The sequence below is a fragment of the Oreochromis aureus genome, linkage group 4, assembly GCF_013358895.1.
Source record: "Oreochromis aureus strain Israel breed Guangdong linkage group 4, ZZ_aureus, whole genome shotgun sequence".
NCBI lineage: Eukaryota > Metazoa > Chordata > Actinopteri > Cichliformes > Cichlidae > Oreochromis > Oreochromis aureus.
Window position 1 is genome coordinate 29,387,635 of NC_052945.1, and position 16,310 is coordinate 29,403,944.

Genomic DNA, 16,310 nt, shown 5'->3' on the forward strand with positions numbered 1-16,310 from the left:
GGCACACCTGTTTAAGTAGTTGCAAATCTAAAGCGATCCCTTAACCTTTTGGCCAAGCATTTCACGTCAAGAGTGGGATAAAGATTTATTTCAGATTTTCGTTTCATTCTAAGAGCCCTCAACGTCACGTGGAGAGAAATCAGAGGTCGAAAGCACGAGTCATAAGCCGCCAGAGAGGCCGTAATCAGAAGAACGCACGCACAAGTGTAATGTTTAGTGGTTATTTCATGCAATGAGCTTGTGTCTCTGTGTAGAAGTAGGCCAGTGTTACATCAGACGAGCTTGCCGGGGAGTTTTCTGGCGCCACCAGGCAAAGTGTGTCAGTGTGTCAGTGCGACGCTCCTCTCTCTGCAGATTGGTCTCGGATGCCAAAAAAGAGCGAGTCGCCCGTGGGGACATTTAGCTCAGTACAAGGCTATCTCTGCTTAGTGAAAACAGGGTGTTCCTGCGAAACTTTTTTGGGAACGGCAAGAAGGATCTTTATAGGAAGAACTTTTATAAACCTCAAGACAAATTGCTCTAATTTAACATGTTTGCGTTCTCATTGTGACTCACTCTCTTATGCCAATCACTGAGTAATTATTACCTAACTGGTGACTCTTGCATAAGGTTTATGGATCATCATCTCAGTTGATAGCAGAAACTAGGCTGCCAGCTTGGATGTGCTGCCTACAGACTGTGTTTTTGTACGTTGTCAGCCAAGAGTTGTACACAGATCCAAACGACTGCTCACTTCAGTGTCAGCCGTGTGCAGCAGGCTGTAAAAGTCAGTGGATACGGTGGATATGAACGTGCGCGTAATATAGGTAGGTGCAATTGCATTAAGCCACCAAAACACAAGCAAGGACAAACAAGAAGTTTTCTTGATATGTTGACGGGTCAACATTATTTCTTTTTTATTCGAGTTTTCTTGAAATGCTCCCATCTTCCACAATGAACATTAGTGTCTTTACATATGTCAAAAGGAAGCGATGGTAATGACCAACCAGACCAACCACCACCCATCTCTACACACCACACTATCTTCGCCTTTTTTCTTTTCTTTTTTTTTGTCCTTGTCTTTTTCATTAAAACCATCAGCAAAACCACAAACATTACTGATTAATACACACTGAAAAGGGTGGGGGGAGGGTAATGAGGCAAATACATGTCATCACAGTCAGTAGGAAAAAAGACACAGTATAGAGGAAAACAGAACATCACCTCTTGACTATAAAAAAATTAAAAAACAAAACAAAACAGGATATAAAAACCAATGAAACAAACGTTACAGTGTTGTTTGAGGGCGGGGAGGGGAAACTTTACATTTATACACAAGCACCAAAAAGCCAAACATGGTACATAGACTTTTTTCTTTTAAAAACTAGAATCCAGTGAAGGCAATTCAGCACTGCCCAGTAGCAGAACTACCACGAATAACCCCTGAAAATGAACAACGGAGAAACATGGGAAACAAGGGAAGTGCCCTCTCTTCGTTCATTTCAGAATTTTTCGCTCGATCAAAGAGTTAGAGAACTTCGCTGTAGCGTCAGCTTATGAGCTGTATTAACTCAGTTATGCATGTTGAATGCGAGCCATAGGGGCCATGTTTGGTCACACTACAAAACCACTTTTTCATGACAATAAAAGTAAACAGTAGTTGTGGAGGGCTCTCTTCTTAGGTGTTTCCACAAGAGGAACTTTGAGACTCAGTGCACTGTAGTGTGTTTCATAAGAATGTGACTTAATTCCTCCTGCTTTCGTTCACGCCTCCCAAGCGTCCCATGTCTGACGTGAAAGTTCAAAATCAAGGCTGCAGTATGCATCTAAAAAGAGCTGTACACATTCTCCATCTATGTTCCTGTGGGCTTTTTCTACAGTGATGGGCGTGTGAAGGGAGGGGAAATAAATACACTGGGCCAGTGAATGGTAACAACAAGAAGATATGGTCGATAAAGCTCAAATGAACTAAAGGCTCATAGCCTGCAGCTGGTGAAGTCCACCGAATATTTAAAGGCTGGTTAAAGGTAAGAAAATCCAAAGATTCTTTTTTCTTTTTTAACGAGGCCTTTGCCTCAGGGAACAAACGCGTTCTCCATTCAGTGCTGTTGGCGCTCCAAAATGGACGGCCGTTTAAGTGTAAACTAGGCATTAACTAACCGATTAATGCTAAAGCTCAACAATCAAGTGAGAGGTGATTCAAATCGAATGGGTCCTGTAGCCACAGTAGACAATGAAGAGAGTCGATTCGAGACAGGAGGGTCGCTTTCAGAATCCTCCAAAGATTTGTTGCAGTTTTTTTTTGTTTTGTTTTTTGTTTTTTTGGTTGAATTTGTATTCAAATTTGTTTTCTAAAATATATGTTTAAAATAGATACATATATTCATATATCACAGTACTATACAAACCAAGTGCTTAAAAAATAAAGGTGATGGTGATCTTTTGAGAAATAATGGAGATGACTGGGGAAAGCATGGGGTGGTAGAGGTAGGGTCTGGGAAGAGGTATGGAACTTCTTATTGATAGTATTGTTGGTGCTTCTTTGGTCGAGGGAATGTCCCCAGTGTATGTTTGCATTTGATTTTAATTAAGGCAGATAGCCATACACGTGTATGCTCCTCTACAGTCGGATATGTACCAAAATTTTAGCACTGATAAAGCCTGAAGCGTTTATTTTTCTACATTCTTTATTTGTGTTTTTGTTATCAAAATGTGCTTTCACTGATGTACTCAACTGTATATTGTTGGATGACAAAAGTAGAAAAAGTGGACAGTTCCATTCCTCTTCTCATCACATAAACAAAAGTGCATCTGTAAGTATGGAGAGGATGTAAGAAATGACAACTCTGTACAATATATACAAATATAATACAGCCCTACAAGATGATCAGCCTCGCTGGGTGGGAGTGGAGTAGAAAAGCCAAGTTTCCTGTCCTGAGGGCTGAAAAAGGGTGAGTCAATCATAGGGCAAAAGGCATGATGGCAGGGTAGTTCTTCGATGAGAAATTGTGTCTTTGAGTCATTGAAGTTGTCATAACGACTTCAACTAAAAGTTCATGTCACCTAATCGCGCCTCTTGTTCCTTCGTCCACCTGTCTCCTTTTTCCCACCCTCCTTCCTGGCCCCCTCCCCTGAGGCCGCCTGTTTGCAAACTCCGCCTGAGCTCTCTTGCTTAATGTTTCGTGGGGGCGTCAGGGACAAGTAGGGATGTTGGGGGAGAGGTGGCGGCGTGGCGGAGGGAGGGGTGGTTGGGGAGTCCTGGCCGGAGCAGTTGCTGCCGCTGCCGCTGCCGCTGCTGCTGCCGGTGCTCATGGCCCGGTGTTTGAGTCTCAGTTTGTGGGGCAGAGCGGTTCCCCTCACCTCCCCCTGAGGGTCCCAGCACTGAGTCTGAGAGCACTGGGAGGAGGGCAGAGGCGAGGCAGGCTGGTGGATGGTAAGATGCGGGTTGTGGAAGCTGCCCATTTCTGAGCATGATGAGGAGGGAAGCTCATCGTCGTCTGTGGATGCCTCTTTTTCTGGACTGCAGGGATCTCCTTCACTGGATGTGGCCTCCTTACAAGAGGAGGTTGATTGGCCTTGGTAATAAGCCTCATGCCTGGGCCCGCCCTCATAAGTAAGAACAGGTGGCTCCTCGTCTTGTGTGCTGAGGTATGAGTGAGGCTGCTGGAGATGGTGGTACAAGTGTGAGTGGCTGACACCCTCCACTTGTTTGTGGTGGAGCTCCGCAGATGAATCGCTCTCCTGATGCTGCTCCTGCTGCAGTTGCTGCTGGGGGAGTTGGCAAACTCGGTACACCTGTCTCTCTCTAGCCTCATTACGGCAGTCTGAGAACTCATACGGTGGGGAATCTAATGTCTTCCTCTCAAGCTGCTTCGTCACCTCGGCCACTGTTTCCGTGGAGCTCTCTGTAATGGGCTGTTGGCTAACACACACCTGGCTGTTGGTGCTGCCCTGCTTTTGCACGTTCAGCAGCTCAGCATCCTGCGTCCTGGTCAAGGAGTCCACGGGATAAGAGGCACTGCTGGCACCGTACAGAATGACGCTCCTCTGGGCAGCGGGCGGATGAGAGGCGGCCTGGCTGACAGTGTTGATACAGGTAACGGGCTCCTGATGGGGTTGGGACTGTTGGTGAAGGCGGTGCTGCTGCTGCTCTTGGCTGTGATATGCAGCCTCTAACTCCTGAGAATGCTGCTGGATCTGGTGGTGGGTGGGCACAGAGGTCAGCCCACGGTGGATGTTAAACATGATCTGGGTGGTGGTGCCGTTGGCGATGTCCATCTCCAGCCTGTCACCTTCCTGCTTGATCTCAAAGGGGATTGGCTCTGGGCTGTCCCTGGAGGAGCCGTCAGACATGTCAGAGAGGGAGCCACGTGGAGAGTATTTCACCAGCTGCCTGTGGCCTTCACTGCGTCCCGACTGCTCCGTTTCAGAGGAGTCAGAGTTCACCATCACCTGAGAACCACTAGAGTAACCACTGGAGTAGTACTGAGTAGAGGAGGAGGAGGAACCTCCATTTCCTGCGTTGCTACCCGCACCGATTTGTTGGCTCTTTTCAATGTAGGAGGCAGTGCTTATTAAGCCGAAGCGCAGCTTCAGCTGGAGCAGCTCTGTCTTGAGCCTCACATTCTCATCGTTCAGTGCAATGACGCGGTTCTCCAGAACCATATCATTGAGACGCCGCTTCTCCCGGGAGCGCTTGGCAGCCTCGTTGTTTTTACGGCGCTTCTCCCAGTAGGAGGCGTCCTTTTTCTCATCGGAAATGAACTCCCGCTTTCGCCTGCAGGTCATGTTGGGCTTGGGTTTGATGAGACGCCCCATACGAGTTGGAGTCCCTTGGATAGAAGGCAGAGACTCTTCATAACCGTTGAAGGTCTCAAGGCAGTTTAGGTTATTCCCTGAGTTTTTGTTTAACGTTTTGAGAGCCGATGTTAGATTTTCCATTTTTGTCCAGAGGCAGCCAGTTTGAAATGTTGCTTGGTGAACTGAGTGAAGAACTAGGCCAGAGGTTAAGGGTGGGGGGGGGTTGGGGTAGTGATGAAAACAACTGGTCTCCCACGGCTCTGGGTCTAGTTATTGTAGATGTTGGATATTTATGCCAGGTAAACAGTCAAGTGTCCAAATTAGCCAAAAAGATAAAGAACAACTGTAGCTCAGCATTAGCAACCCACATTTATCCACTTGAAGGGTTATCAATTCAGTGTCCGAGCTCCTTGGAGTACTACAGACCCAAAGCAGTTCAGATCAGTCCTTTAGTTCCCTCTTTTTTATCCCAAATTCTTGCTTTAGTTGGTTGTTAAAGGTTTAACATAGAGCACACGGAGCTAAACTGGCGTAGAGGTGTCCTAGATCTCCACGTAAACAGCAGGATGTAGGTCGGCCTGTCTACCTCAGCGTGTCAGTCTCTTGGGGAGCGTCGGTCTCCCTCCCTTCGTCTTTCTCTGTTCTCTCTGCAGTTGACTGCAAGATGAAAGCCTGCAGAGATAAAAAACAGAAAAAAACATATGTTAATCCACTGCTGACTGCTGCTGTTCCATCCTGCAGCCTCACATCAGAACTAGTTATTTGAACATTTTTTTTTTTTTTAACCATTTTCCAGCTTATTTTGGCATGCAAAATAATATAAAAGAATACATGTCTATAACAGAAAAGCTTTCCTCTGCTGTTGGGATGTCTGGCGTTTACTGAGTGTGTCGCCCCTGGCAACCAGTGAATAGCTGCTAGACCTCACTGTCTGACCTTTCGGCCTTGCTATTGATCCGATCCGTCTGGAACCTATGACCCCTGACCCTTTGGCCCGGCCCGGTGATGTTGACTTTTGTGATGCAATGTGGGCAGTGGGTTCATCGCCAGGCTGATGATCCTGTTTCGTCTCAACACCCAGGATTTAAAAAAGCACTTGTTCAACGCTGCATGTTAAAATGTCGCAAGGTCTGAGCAAACAGGGTTTTATGTAGGCGGCTGAGGCCAAAACTAAAGCCTTGTAAATTAAATATATATATCGCAATCGAGGCAGGCACACACACATGAAATAAAAACACAGAAATTGCATCAGTCTGGGACATGCTGAGAGCATGAAAACTAAACTGTTTAAGGATTAGCTCTTTTTTTGTTTTGCCAGATGAATATGTGGGCCAGACAGAGCAAACAGTGAGTCAGTCTCAGAGCCGTGGGGTTCCCTGACACACACACCAGACTGGCTCTCCACTGAGAAACCCCATCCACGAACATTGCTACCTCCCGCCTTGGTTCATCCGCACAGGAATGTGGCAGCATTCTTCTCCGAAACAACTCAGTGCCAAATCGATGATGCAGAGTGAGCAGATAAGGCAGACAAAGGCATCCGTTAATGCAGGTCAAGGATAAAGAAGCTGGAGAGAGATATGGAGGTGTGGGGGCAGCTGGGAGGTGGGGCTTTGATAAATATAGGTCAGTGGCCCCAGGAAAGAAGGGAGGCGGGAGGCAGAAACACAGGCTGGGATAACACAGAATCGTTAGATTGGGGGTAAAATGCGAGGGTGGTCAGACCATGGCGAGGGACACCTCAGCGCTCGGTAATTAGCTGAACAGGTGCGCCTTTATAACAAAGTTGTACAACTATGCAGAATTTAGCAAATCAGCGATTCTTCTAAATGCTTCCATCTGTTTAAAGGCTCGGTGGTGTTTAAAGGCAGTTGGTTTGTTGGTCCACAACTTTGATTTGGAGTGAAGTATCTCAACAGCTAGACCACATTTCCTACATTTTCTAGAGCTGTCAAAATGGTTCAGTTATCCCATTAAGCATCTCAGTATTGCCTGGATAGATTGGCACACACTTTTGTGGAAATTGTAAAGATCTGTTAGTCCATTATGCTTCCCCCAATTGCCACACTGAGATTTCTGATTTCTGCCAACTTTTGTGATTTCTAATGTGACCTGACAGACTCCTGTTGCAAAAATAATTAGGCAGCGTGTGCAGTTATTGTTCTTCTGCATGACTTGTTCCTTCAAATGTGTCAGACAGCAACAACTCTCCCTGCTCTTAAATGAACTGGACCGCACAGGTCCAATTGGAAAAGCGCCTAAAAACTCGGAAGGTCAAGCCTATCAAGTTGCATAGAAAATGGAATAGTAATCTCATCCCAAGTGCAGCAAATCATCTGCATTTCCAGGTTGAAGTGCGTAAGCACTGCTGTTACACTGTGCCAATCTGTAATCTCATAATCTGGTGAGATGTTTGCAGCGACTGTGCTCTGCTCGTCCTGTGGATTTCATATTGTTACGTAACTCCTCACAATAAACACAGATTTCAGCCCACTTTTTTTTTAAGCTCCCATATATAGAGGAAACCAGACTAACTATAAAACAGGGCCACAAGTTTTGGCTTTTTCAAACTGTCTCTCAGAGTAATCAAATAAAAGCCCGTGGTCTACATTAGAGTTACACCATATTTGAAAGTCTCAGCTGAATGATTTAAGGGTGTCCTCGTGAGCCTCCGACATGTGGCTGCTGGGCACGGCAACGCAAGAATGAGGGTAGAGACTGTTTCTCAGCCTGTCCCACTGACCCACAAACTGGGGACCGACCGCACTCTGTAAACACAAGTCTTAGCTGCCTCCAACTGTACAGCCTGCTGGAATATAGGTCAGCCCAGCAGTGGAGAGGTGAAGAGACAAGGGAGGGGCTGACAAAAAAGAAAGACAAAAAAAGAAAAGAAAAAAAGAAGGGAGGACAAAAAAGAAGGATGCATGGAAAATGAGAGCATTGTGCAAATATAGACGGAGGTGAGAGCAAGTGGAGCAAAGACAAAGAAACGAAGAGGAATCAGTGAGGGAGAGTTAAAACAAAGAAAAGGGATGGAGATGAGATTATACTGTAGCTGGATGGGGGTGGGTGGGTGTTGGGGGGGTAAACAGTGGCAATTGCGACAGTGTTGGTATTGCATCAGAAGAAGGAATGCATCACCCATAGCAACAAAAAGGGGGAGAAAGAAGGGGGTTAGCCAATCATATTGGACTTTGTCTCAATGTTTCTGGACCAGTGGCTTGACACGACCCGAAACAGATGGTGAGAAAACCATGTTCCGTAACAAAAGGAGGGTCGACTGACGTCACGTGAACATTATTCCACATCTCACCTACAGTCAGGACGAGCCAGACGCATGAATTAACTCCTCTGTTTAATTAACTCACAGTGGAGGCTCGTGCTTTTTTTTTCTTTCTATTTGTCTCTCCCTCTTTTGCACCTTCAAATATTCAGACTGTGTGAATGAGAATGAATCATAGCAGAAGGTGTTGATGCTCTTCTTTCACTACTGAGCCTGCGTTACGTTTCATGTGTGTGCCATCAGAAAGAAACAATAGATTTCACATCTCCAAAGATGCTTTAAAACCCACAAAGGCGTTGCCGCCAAGAATGAAGCGCAAAGTGTTTCATTTTGCATGCGTTTGAACCGCACTGCCTAACCTCTGCACACAGTTCCTCAACCTAGACCGCTCTTTCCAGTCTATCATCTAGTCTCCACAAGTCACTGCCAGGTTTCTGTGGCACTTGTGGAATGATAGCACGGTAAAAGAATCCAAGTCACCCCCGCTCGCACAACCACAGGGGCCGAACCACAAGAGTCTAAATGTGGCAGTGAGCTTTGGAAATAGTGAAGTGAGTTCAAAAGCCAGCACACGTGTTTCTGTGGAGCATTTCAGGAAATGGGTTGCAGGTCTGACATAAAAGGAGAAGGGTGTGTGTGCGTGGGTCGGGGGTGCACATGCTTCAGAGAAAAGGAGAATGATGAAACCGCTGTCCAACCCCCAACCAGCCACTCACCCTTAGGAAAAATGCAATTTAAGGCACGCGGTGCAGTGCTTCTGGGGGGGGGGGTCACTGGACTACAAGTCTTTTTTTTGGGTAGGGGGGGTGTTAACTTTATATAAAGGCTTGGACAGCATGTCATCAAGGCAAGGCGGAGTCATCTCTAAGCTTGTTCCATGAACACTGGCCATATCACTCTGGATACTCAGCCTCTCTCCAAAAGGAAAAGGAAAAAAAAAAAGAAAGCAGAGGGACTCAGTCCATGTGTTGCACCAGTCACATGTGCTCCATTGGCCTACTAAATGCTGTAATTCGCCTCTGTGCTGGATCCAAACCGCAGCACAATAACAAAGCACAAACCCTCATCTTTTATCATCTTACATGTGCCAGGAAACCCCGAGAAAGCCGAGAGGCCACAAAGTAGGACAGCATGGAAACCACGCCATACTCCTGACCATGAACTCTATTTAGGCTGGATAAAGAAAGGTTTTATTTGTTTTATTTTTTCAGAATTAGATTAACAAAGAATGAGTTGGCTCAGTAGCGCAATGCAATGATGCAATAGTCGTGGAATGACATAAAAGTTTTTTTTTGTTTCTTTCTTCCTCTTTTCAAAAATGTACACGTGTTAAAATGAAGCTAAGCTCACAGTGCCACTTTTCTATTTCTGCATGACCGCCTCGTTTCTTTGTTACGGCGGGGCGAGGATTTATTTTGGTGGTGTTCTGATTCTGCCTTCCTCGTCAGCGGCAGTGGTGCGCCTCATCCCCTCCTCTCCACCCACCCCAGGACAGATGTGACCTACATTCTTAGCTGGCATAGAGACCCAGTGTGTGCGCCAACCAATTGGCAGCGACCTCTGCGCAGCAAAGCGCAGCGCTGCATCGCCGCAGACTACGAGCTTCCGCAGATTGCATAATCTGTCCCTTTCTTTAATCCATTTGTTATTTAATTAATTTATTATGCAACCTGCAACCTTTGTTTAACACACCGCATATACACTGTGGCCACAGCGTGACCCCCAAACTGCGTGAAATCCCTTTAAGGCACGCATGGCTCCGCTGAGGACGGGGAAGCCGACCCACAGCAAAAACCTGAAATCATTTTTTGTTTCTCTTTCTAAATCTGCTGTTTATACCACGCAGTGTGTAAAAATACCCGCACGCTGCTGGAGCAGAGATCTGGAAGGGAACAACGGGTACGATGCCCACGTGCAGTGTAAACCGCACAAAGCTGTATGGGGAGATGAAGCCAAGGTGACTTTCTCTTTCAAAGCAAACCCAAGCCGTAGAGTTACTTCGGTGCCTGAATTCAGCCCCAGCTCTAGTTGAGGAATGTTGCGGCTTCAGCCGGTGCTGACCTGCGGTGAAGCGTGGCTCAAGTTCAACGTTAAAAGATCCCGATGCGTATTTACACCAGGCGGACCCACGGAAGACCCAGAAATAAATAAATCTGAGCCAGTGAGCAGCCCAGTGCGAAAAACATGTCCCCCCACACGCCTCCTTTGTTGGACCGTCTGACAAATCGTGTTCGTGCACAGCGGATTCTCGGTCATCCTAGGAAAAGCGTGTATCCCAACTCTGCCACGAAATTCACCCACCGCCTCAAAATCGCCTTCCAAGCGAAACTCGACAAGCTTTCCACGCGCTGCCATAATTACGAAAAATAAGCACGCGTCTATTGTAGCTGTGTGACGAGCTACAGAGGAACACCAAGAAACATCTGACCCACATTTGATCCAGATGTTCTGATCAACACACACACACAAACATACATACACGCGCGCCTCACCTCGCACTCGGCTGCACTCATCGGAGCCCGTGAACTTCACCATTCCTCAAACGCGATCTGCGCTGGCTCCCATCAATCCGAGCCGGGGTTGTAAACAAAGGAGAGACAAGCAGAGCCGAGCGTCCGCGCGTATCCACGCGATCATGCCTCGATCACGCGTGTCGGTGTGCTCCGGTTTGCATTGTGCTTGCTTCAGACTAATACGAGCCTACGGGCCACTAAAGGGTTAAGGAGGGCTGCACAGCCGCGTTAACCTTTACAAAGAGCTGCTACACGTGACAGAGAGAAGTGTGTCCTCGGAGCCTGCATGGGATTTTTCCAGCTGTCTGCACGGACTAGCCTACTAACCCAAAAGAAACCAAGGACAGATTTGTAGCTGCTCCAGAGCCCCGCAGCACGTAAACCCAACTCTGATTCACGCAGCTTATGCAGGACTACAACAACGGCGACAACAACAAAAACAACAATAATAATAATTATTATTATTGTGAATATGTATCATTATTATTATTATTATTATTATTATTATTATTATTATTATTATTATTATTATGAGACCAAAAAGAAGGGTGTATAAGCTGGTGGAGTTCCCATTACTATCAATATTAGCCTATTAATAGGTCTGGTAATAATAACTGTGTTATTAAATAGAATATAACTGCACCATGTATTCAGGTTAAATAACAATTACGTGAGCCACGTGTGTTACGAAAGCAGGGGTACGGGTTAAGCACAGCAGATTGGCTCCTAAAAGCACCACAACAAACCATGAATATTCAATTTGGGCATGCGCGCTAAGATGCGGATGCGTTGACCCTGCCTACAACTCCACGGCGGGCTGTCCGCACTCACCTGCCCCTGCTTCCACCAAGCAGCCGCACCTATTTCTTTTTCTTTCTTTCTGAAGGAATCCCATAATCTTTTTGCAAAGCCCCCCGATCCTCCCCCCCTCGATCCCCCACACCGACTTCCTCCCATCCTCTTCCTCTCTCTGACACAGATCCTCATATAGCTCCATACACTCTAAAGGAGGCGGGGTACAGCCTCGCCTTGACATTGAGGCGAACACATCCAGGCACCAAAACAAACTGTAAACGCGGCGACCAGCTGCTCAGAGGAAAAAAGCAACTCAAGAATATATATATGTATATATATATACATATATATGTATTGGGCATGTATGCACCGTGCTGGAGTCAATAATAACAACTTACCTTTTTGCTTTAAAAGCGACAGGATCCACACTCAGTCCGGCTCCTGCGCAACAGTCCGCTTTGCTGGCTCTGTCCCTCTCTCTCTCCCTTACAATATCTCCCTCTCTCTGTCACACACACACGCCGTTTGCCACTTTGAAAACACCAGCTCTCCCGATTAGTGCAGGTATATGCGAGAGTGAGAACACAGTGCCTTGTTTTGAGCGCGCTCCTCATGTCATGTTTGCTCCAATTCCTCCCTCCCTCCAACTCTCTCTCTCTCTCTCGCTCTCTCTCTCCCTCCGTGTGTGTGTCTCTCTAAATGTATGTTAGTAGGTCAGTTGTTGCATAACAGGACGCTTTGGGTGCCTAGTCACGTTTTTTTGTTTCTCTCTCGGATGTGGCCCCCTCCCTGTCTCTTTCTTCTTGCCTTCAAATCCTGTTGGGGGGTTGTTGGGTCAGGGGGGGGAGGGGGGTTCAGGGGAGGAGACAGGTCCAATAGGGGAGGGACTATGCTCAAAGGCAGTTTCAGTCAGATGAGGGCATATGATACCCATAATGAGATTGCTAGATATTGAAAAAGCACACACACACAGACAGGCTGGTCCGTGGAAATCAGAGTTGCATCCTCTGTGCAGATACCAAACTTGACATGCCTGCCACGCTGCTTCATGAGTCTACTGGTCAACCTGCTTTTAAGAGTGAAAAGATCATTTTGACATTTCAGCTGAGCCCGACAACACTGACAACACCAAAGCTTCAGCAGCTGGGCAGTTTGGCTTTAATGTTGTAATTTGCACTGTTGCCCCATTTTAACCCTGCGCCACAACCTTCTATGTAACCTGACGTGCACCCCCTAAGAAACTTAACTACACGTATACCGCATAACGCAGGGGTGGGCAACTCCAGGCCTCGAGGGCCGGTGTCCTGCAGGTTTTAGATCTCACCCTGGGTCAACACACCTGAATCAAATGATTAGTTCATTACCAGGCCTCTGGAGAACTTCAAGACATGATGAGGAGGTCATTTAGCCAATTAAATCAGCTGTTTTGGATCAAGGACACATCTAAAACCTGCAGGACACCGGCCCTTGAGGCCTGGAGTTGCCCACCCCTGGCATAATGCAACAACTTGAATAATGTGGGAGGTTGGATAAAAGGAGTTTCCGGTTACTATGTAAGTTAGGACGACTGGAAACAAAGGGAAACAGCACCCATCCTACATGGGATCCACAAAAGTATGCTACAGGCTTCTTATTGAGCACTGGGAAGCACAAGAACTCTGAGAAGTATAGTTTTTGGATATAATATTCTTGAACATTTGAATATTTCCTCTTTGTATTATTTTATATTAACTTTTCACACAATTTCTAAGTAGGATGCTTTAGAGCAGGGATGTCAAACTCATTTTATATTGAGGGCTACATACATTTGATCTTAAGTGAATCTCCCCATCCTGTCGGCATAAAGACGTTTACCTACACATGTAATCCCAGAGCTAGAAGTGCAGTTCCAACAGTGTGTCCTAGATTTTCCACATGATATAGAAATGGTGCTGTAGTGAGTGAAAGAAATCTGTCACCTTAAATTTTAAGAAGTTGATGTGTAAAATTACAGAAAAAAACATTGTGGCAGCTCACATTTTTTTGTTTGTGTACCCAGTGTAGAAAAACTGAAATTTCTTCAATCATGGGTGAAAAAACAGCAACTTCTCTGGTATTTAATGTTTAGTTATTACTTAATTACTGTGGTTGGGCATGGATAGCCAGAAAAAGCTGTCAAATTTACATTTAGAATACATTTAAAAGTAAATAAAGATATGTCTTCCCTCACATTTTCCAACGCCATCGAGTGGGCCGAGTTTTTGACCCCCAGGCCTTTTGTTTGACACCAGTGTTTTAGAGGCTACGAATACATGATATAAGTCAGCTTTAGAAATATCTAATTATTTAATCTTGTGTAAATCTTGGCAGTTTTTCCTGACATTAACATAAAAAGACAGATATATGAGAGGTAAAGCAGCATGACATTAAAAAATCTCTTTAAAAAACAAGTATCAGTTTCTCCCACAGGAACTTACTTCAGTACTTTGAGGTCATGCTCGTGTATTTCTACCTCGGTGCACATTTCGATATAGCGTTTTAAATGTAATCCAACATAAAATAAGTCAAAGTTCACTTTCACTAAAAAAGGCAGCGGTATTTCCAGTCTGCTGGTGCAAACTCAGACTGGAAATATGATTTAATTGAGGAAAAAACAATGATAAAAATAATGTCCTTCATTTCTCAAGTTCCGGCGACACGTGACGTGTGTACTATTGGCACGTGCTGCCTCTTTGGCCTCCAGCTACCTCGCCGATGGATCAGTTTTGACTTCATTTGTTGTCACTCAGGGAAGAACTTTTGGGCGAACCTGTTTGTGACCTTTAGAGGAAACCATGGACAGTTTAGTCAGTGTTGCAAGTGGACGAACGCAAGTAAAAATCTTTAGTTTCGTTATGTTGGAGGTGTTTCCTGGCAGTCACGGTGCTTGCATTCGCAGAACTGCGCTGCGTACAGTATGTTCCCAAACAACTGTGCTCAATAATCCAGTCAAACCAGCTTACCTGGACTCATTATAAGCATGATGTGTAATAGAAGGGCATGCTTTGATTAGTCCTCACCGCAAGCAGGAATGTGTGTCATGCTCAAAGGTGTAAAGTCTGGAGGAGGCTCAAACAAAGAGGAGAGGAGTTAAGCTATTTGGTTCATCTTACTTCTCCACTTTTAACAATGCCCATTTGGGTTGGCTTATGAGTGGGCTGAATGGATACCTGTCAGTGTGGCATGCAGGGGGACTGGATCAGAGACAGACTCACACCAGGAAGTGTGACCAATGTACTGGACGGGACTAATCAGCTATGTAATTGAGTCGTGATTTACAAAGACAATATATCAAACACTGCAACACCTTAAAACAAACAAACAAACCACAAGCTAGGACTACAAATACACTCACTAGCCTCTTTATTAGGTATACCTGTTCATCCGATTGTTATGCTACAAAAAATTAAGGCCATTCTGAAAACACCTAACTATTACATCCCAGTACTAGCAAGGTGTACCTGAAAAAGTAGTATTAGTTGAAAGTTGAACCCCCCCCCAAAACAAAACGCAGGAACAGAAGCCCATTTCCCATTGTGATGCATCACCCCTACTTTCAGGAAACACAGCAGCTGCATGTTTCTCTACATCGTTCTGCAGATGTTTGCAGTGGGTGTCAGGTGAGGAGTACAGATGTGCCTCACTCTTTTTCTGCAGAAATATATTACCAGCCTCCATCTTTGTTTTGCCCATTATTTAAAAAAAAAAAAAAACATGTTACAAATTGAAAATAAGCATGTATGTGGTAATCTAGGCGTAAAAGCCTGGTGACGTACCCTTTGAATGCAGTTTGGATCATCACTGGAGCGCCTCTGTGTGAGGTAGCCCTGCTGCAGACACAGTGATGCTTACGGTGCGCTCAGGCTCTCAGTAATACGTGCATTATCCACAGAGTGATTTAAATTGGCAAAAGATTGCCTGAACGGGTGCCTTGAAGGCTGACTTCTGCTGCGGATGTGTTCATTATCTCCTTTTATCGTCAAGGCTGCGCTCTTCTTTTTTATGGCAGCGTAAAAAAAAAAAAGAAAAAGAAAGAAAAAGAAGGGTGTGTGTGAGTGTTCACAATAAGAAATGGATCCTCTTTCACTAAAACATGAGGAAATTCCAGCGTATTACTTTATGAATTGCAGGTTAAATACGTGTCAGTAATTGCTCTACAATTAGGTCATCTCTTTTTCTTCCCCCGGCTTGAAGCATGCGTAGGACTTTTCACCTTTTAAATGAGGAATTCCTTTTTTCTCCCTGATGTCTAGTTTGATAAAAACACACAACCTAAATTGCTGCAACTTTTTGCATTAGATGCTGCGGTCGTTTTCCTTTTACCCACATGTTTTCAGATTTGTGAAGCTGCCACACTTGTCTTTGTTCCAAAGCATCATCAGAGGGTAACCCCCTAATGAGAAGCATCATTTTTAACATGTATGAATCACCATTCCTTCGCTTTATCTCCTTCTTCAGCTGGAGGAGACAAACATCACGACGCGAGCAGAGGCACCGGCCGTGAACTTGGGTCCCCCTCCCCCATTCAAACCACACACAGACTCACTCTCTCTCTCTGTCTGTCTGCGCATCACTCCCTCTTTTTTCCCCCTTGCACCCCATCCTTATCCCCACCCCAACCCGACCCCTTCTAGCTATGTCTGCAAGCGTTCCCATGGCAACTGTCGCACTGTCTGCCTAGCAACAGGCTTTATCCTTTCACTAGGAAAAAAAAGAGGGGAGCAGAAAGAGGGGGTTGTGTGTGTGGGGAGGGGAGGGGGGGTGTATGGGTGCATGGATGTGGGTGAGGATGATAGTGGAACGACAGCATGTTGCAGTGGATCCATTAAAGCAGACTCCCTTTCTCTCCCCCCGCCACACCTGCAGCGACTGCCTCTACCTTGTTCCCTTTCAGTTTCACCGCAGGCTTTCTTCACTTCACT

General features: G+C 45.7%; 1 protein-coding gene across 2 annotated transcripts; it reads right to left on the minus strand.

Annotated features, from left to right (window-relative positions):
* Positions 1-858: 858 nt before the first annotated feature.
* LOC116326865 (putative uncharacterized protein DDB_G0287113) lies at positions 859-12,053 on the minus strand. Of its 2 annotated transcripts, none has more exons than XM_031748295.2 (2): positions 11,769-12,053; positions 859-5,451 (listed from the first exon to the last, which is right to left on the minus strand). In XM_031748295.2, the coding sequence occupies exon 2, from the start codon at positions 4,918-4,920 to the stop codon at positions 3,043-3,045; it is 1,878 nt and encodes a 625-aa protein (XP_031604155.2). In that variant the 5' UTR covers positions 4,921-5,451; positions 11,769-12,053; the 3' UTR covers positions 859-3,042. The 2 variants fall into 2 exon arrangements, with proteins under 2 accessions (XP_031604155.2, XP_031604156.2); XM_031748296.2 differs by lacking the exon at positions 11,769-12,053 and adding an exon at positions 10,555-10,874.
* Between the last annotated feature and the right edge of the window lie 4,257 nt (positions 12,054-16,310).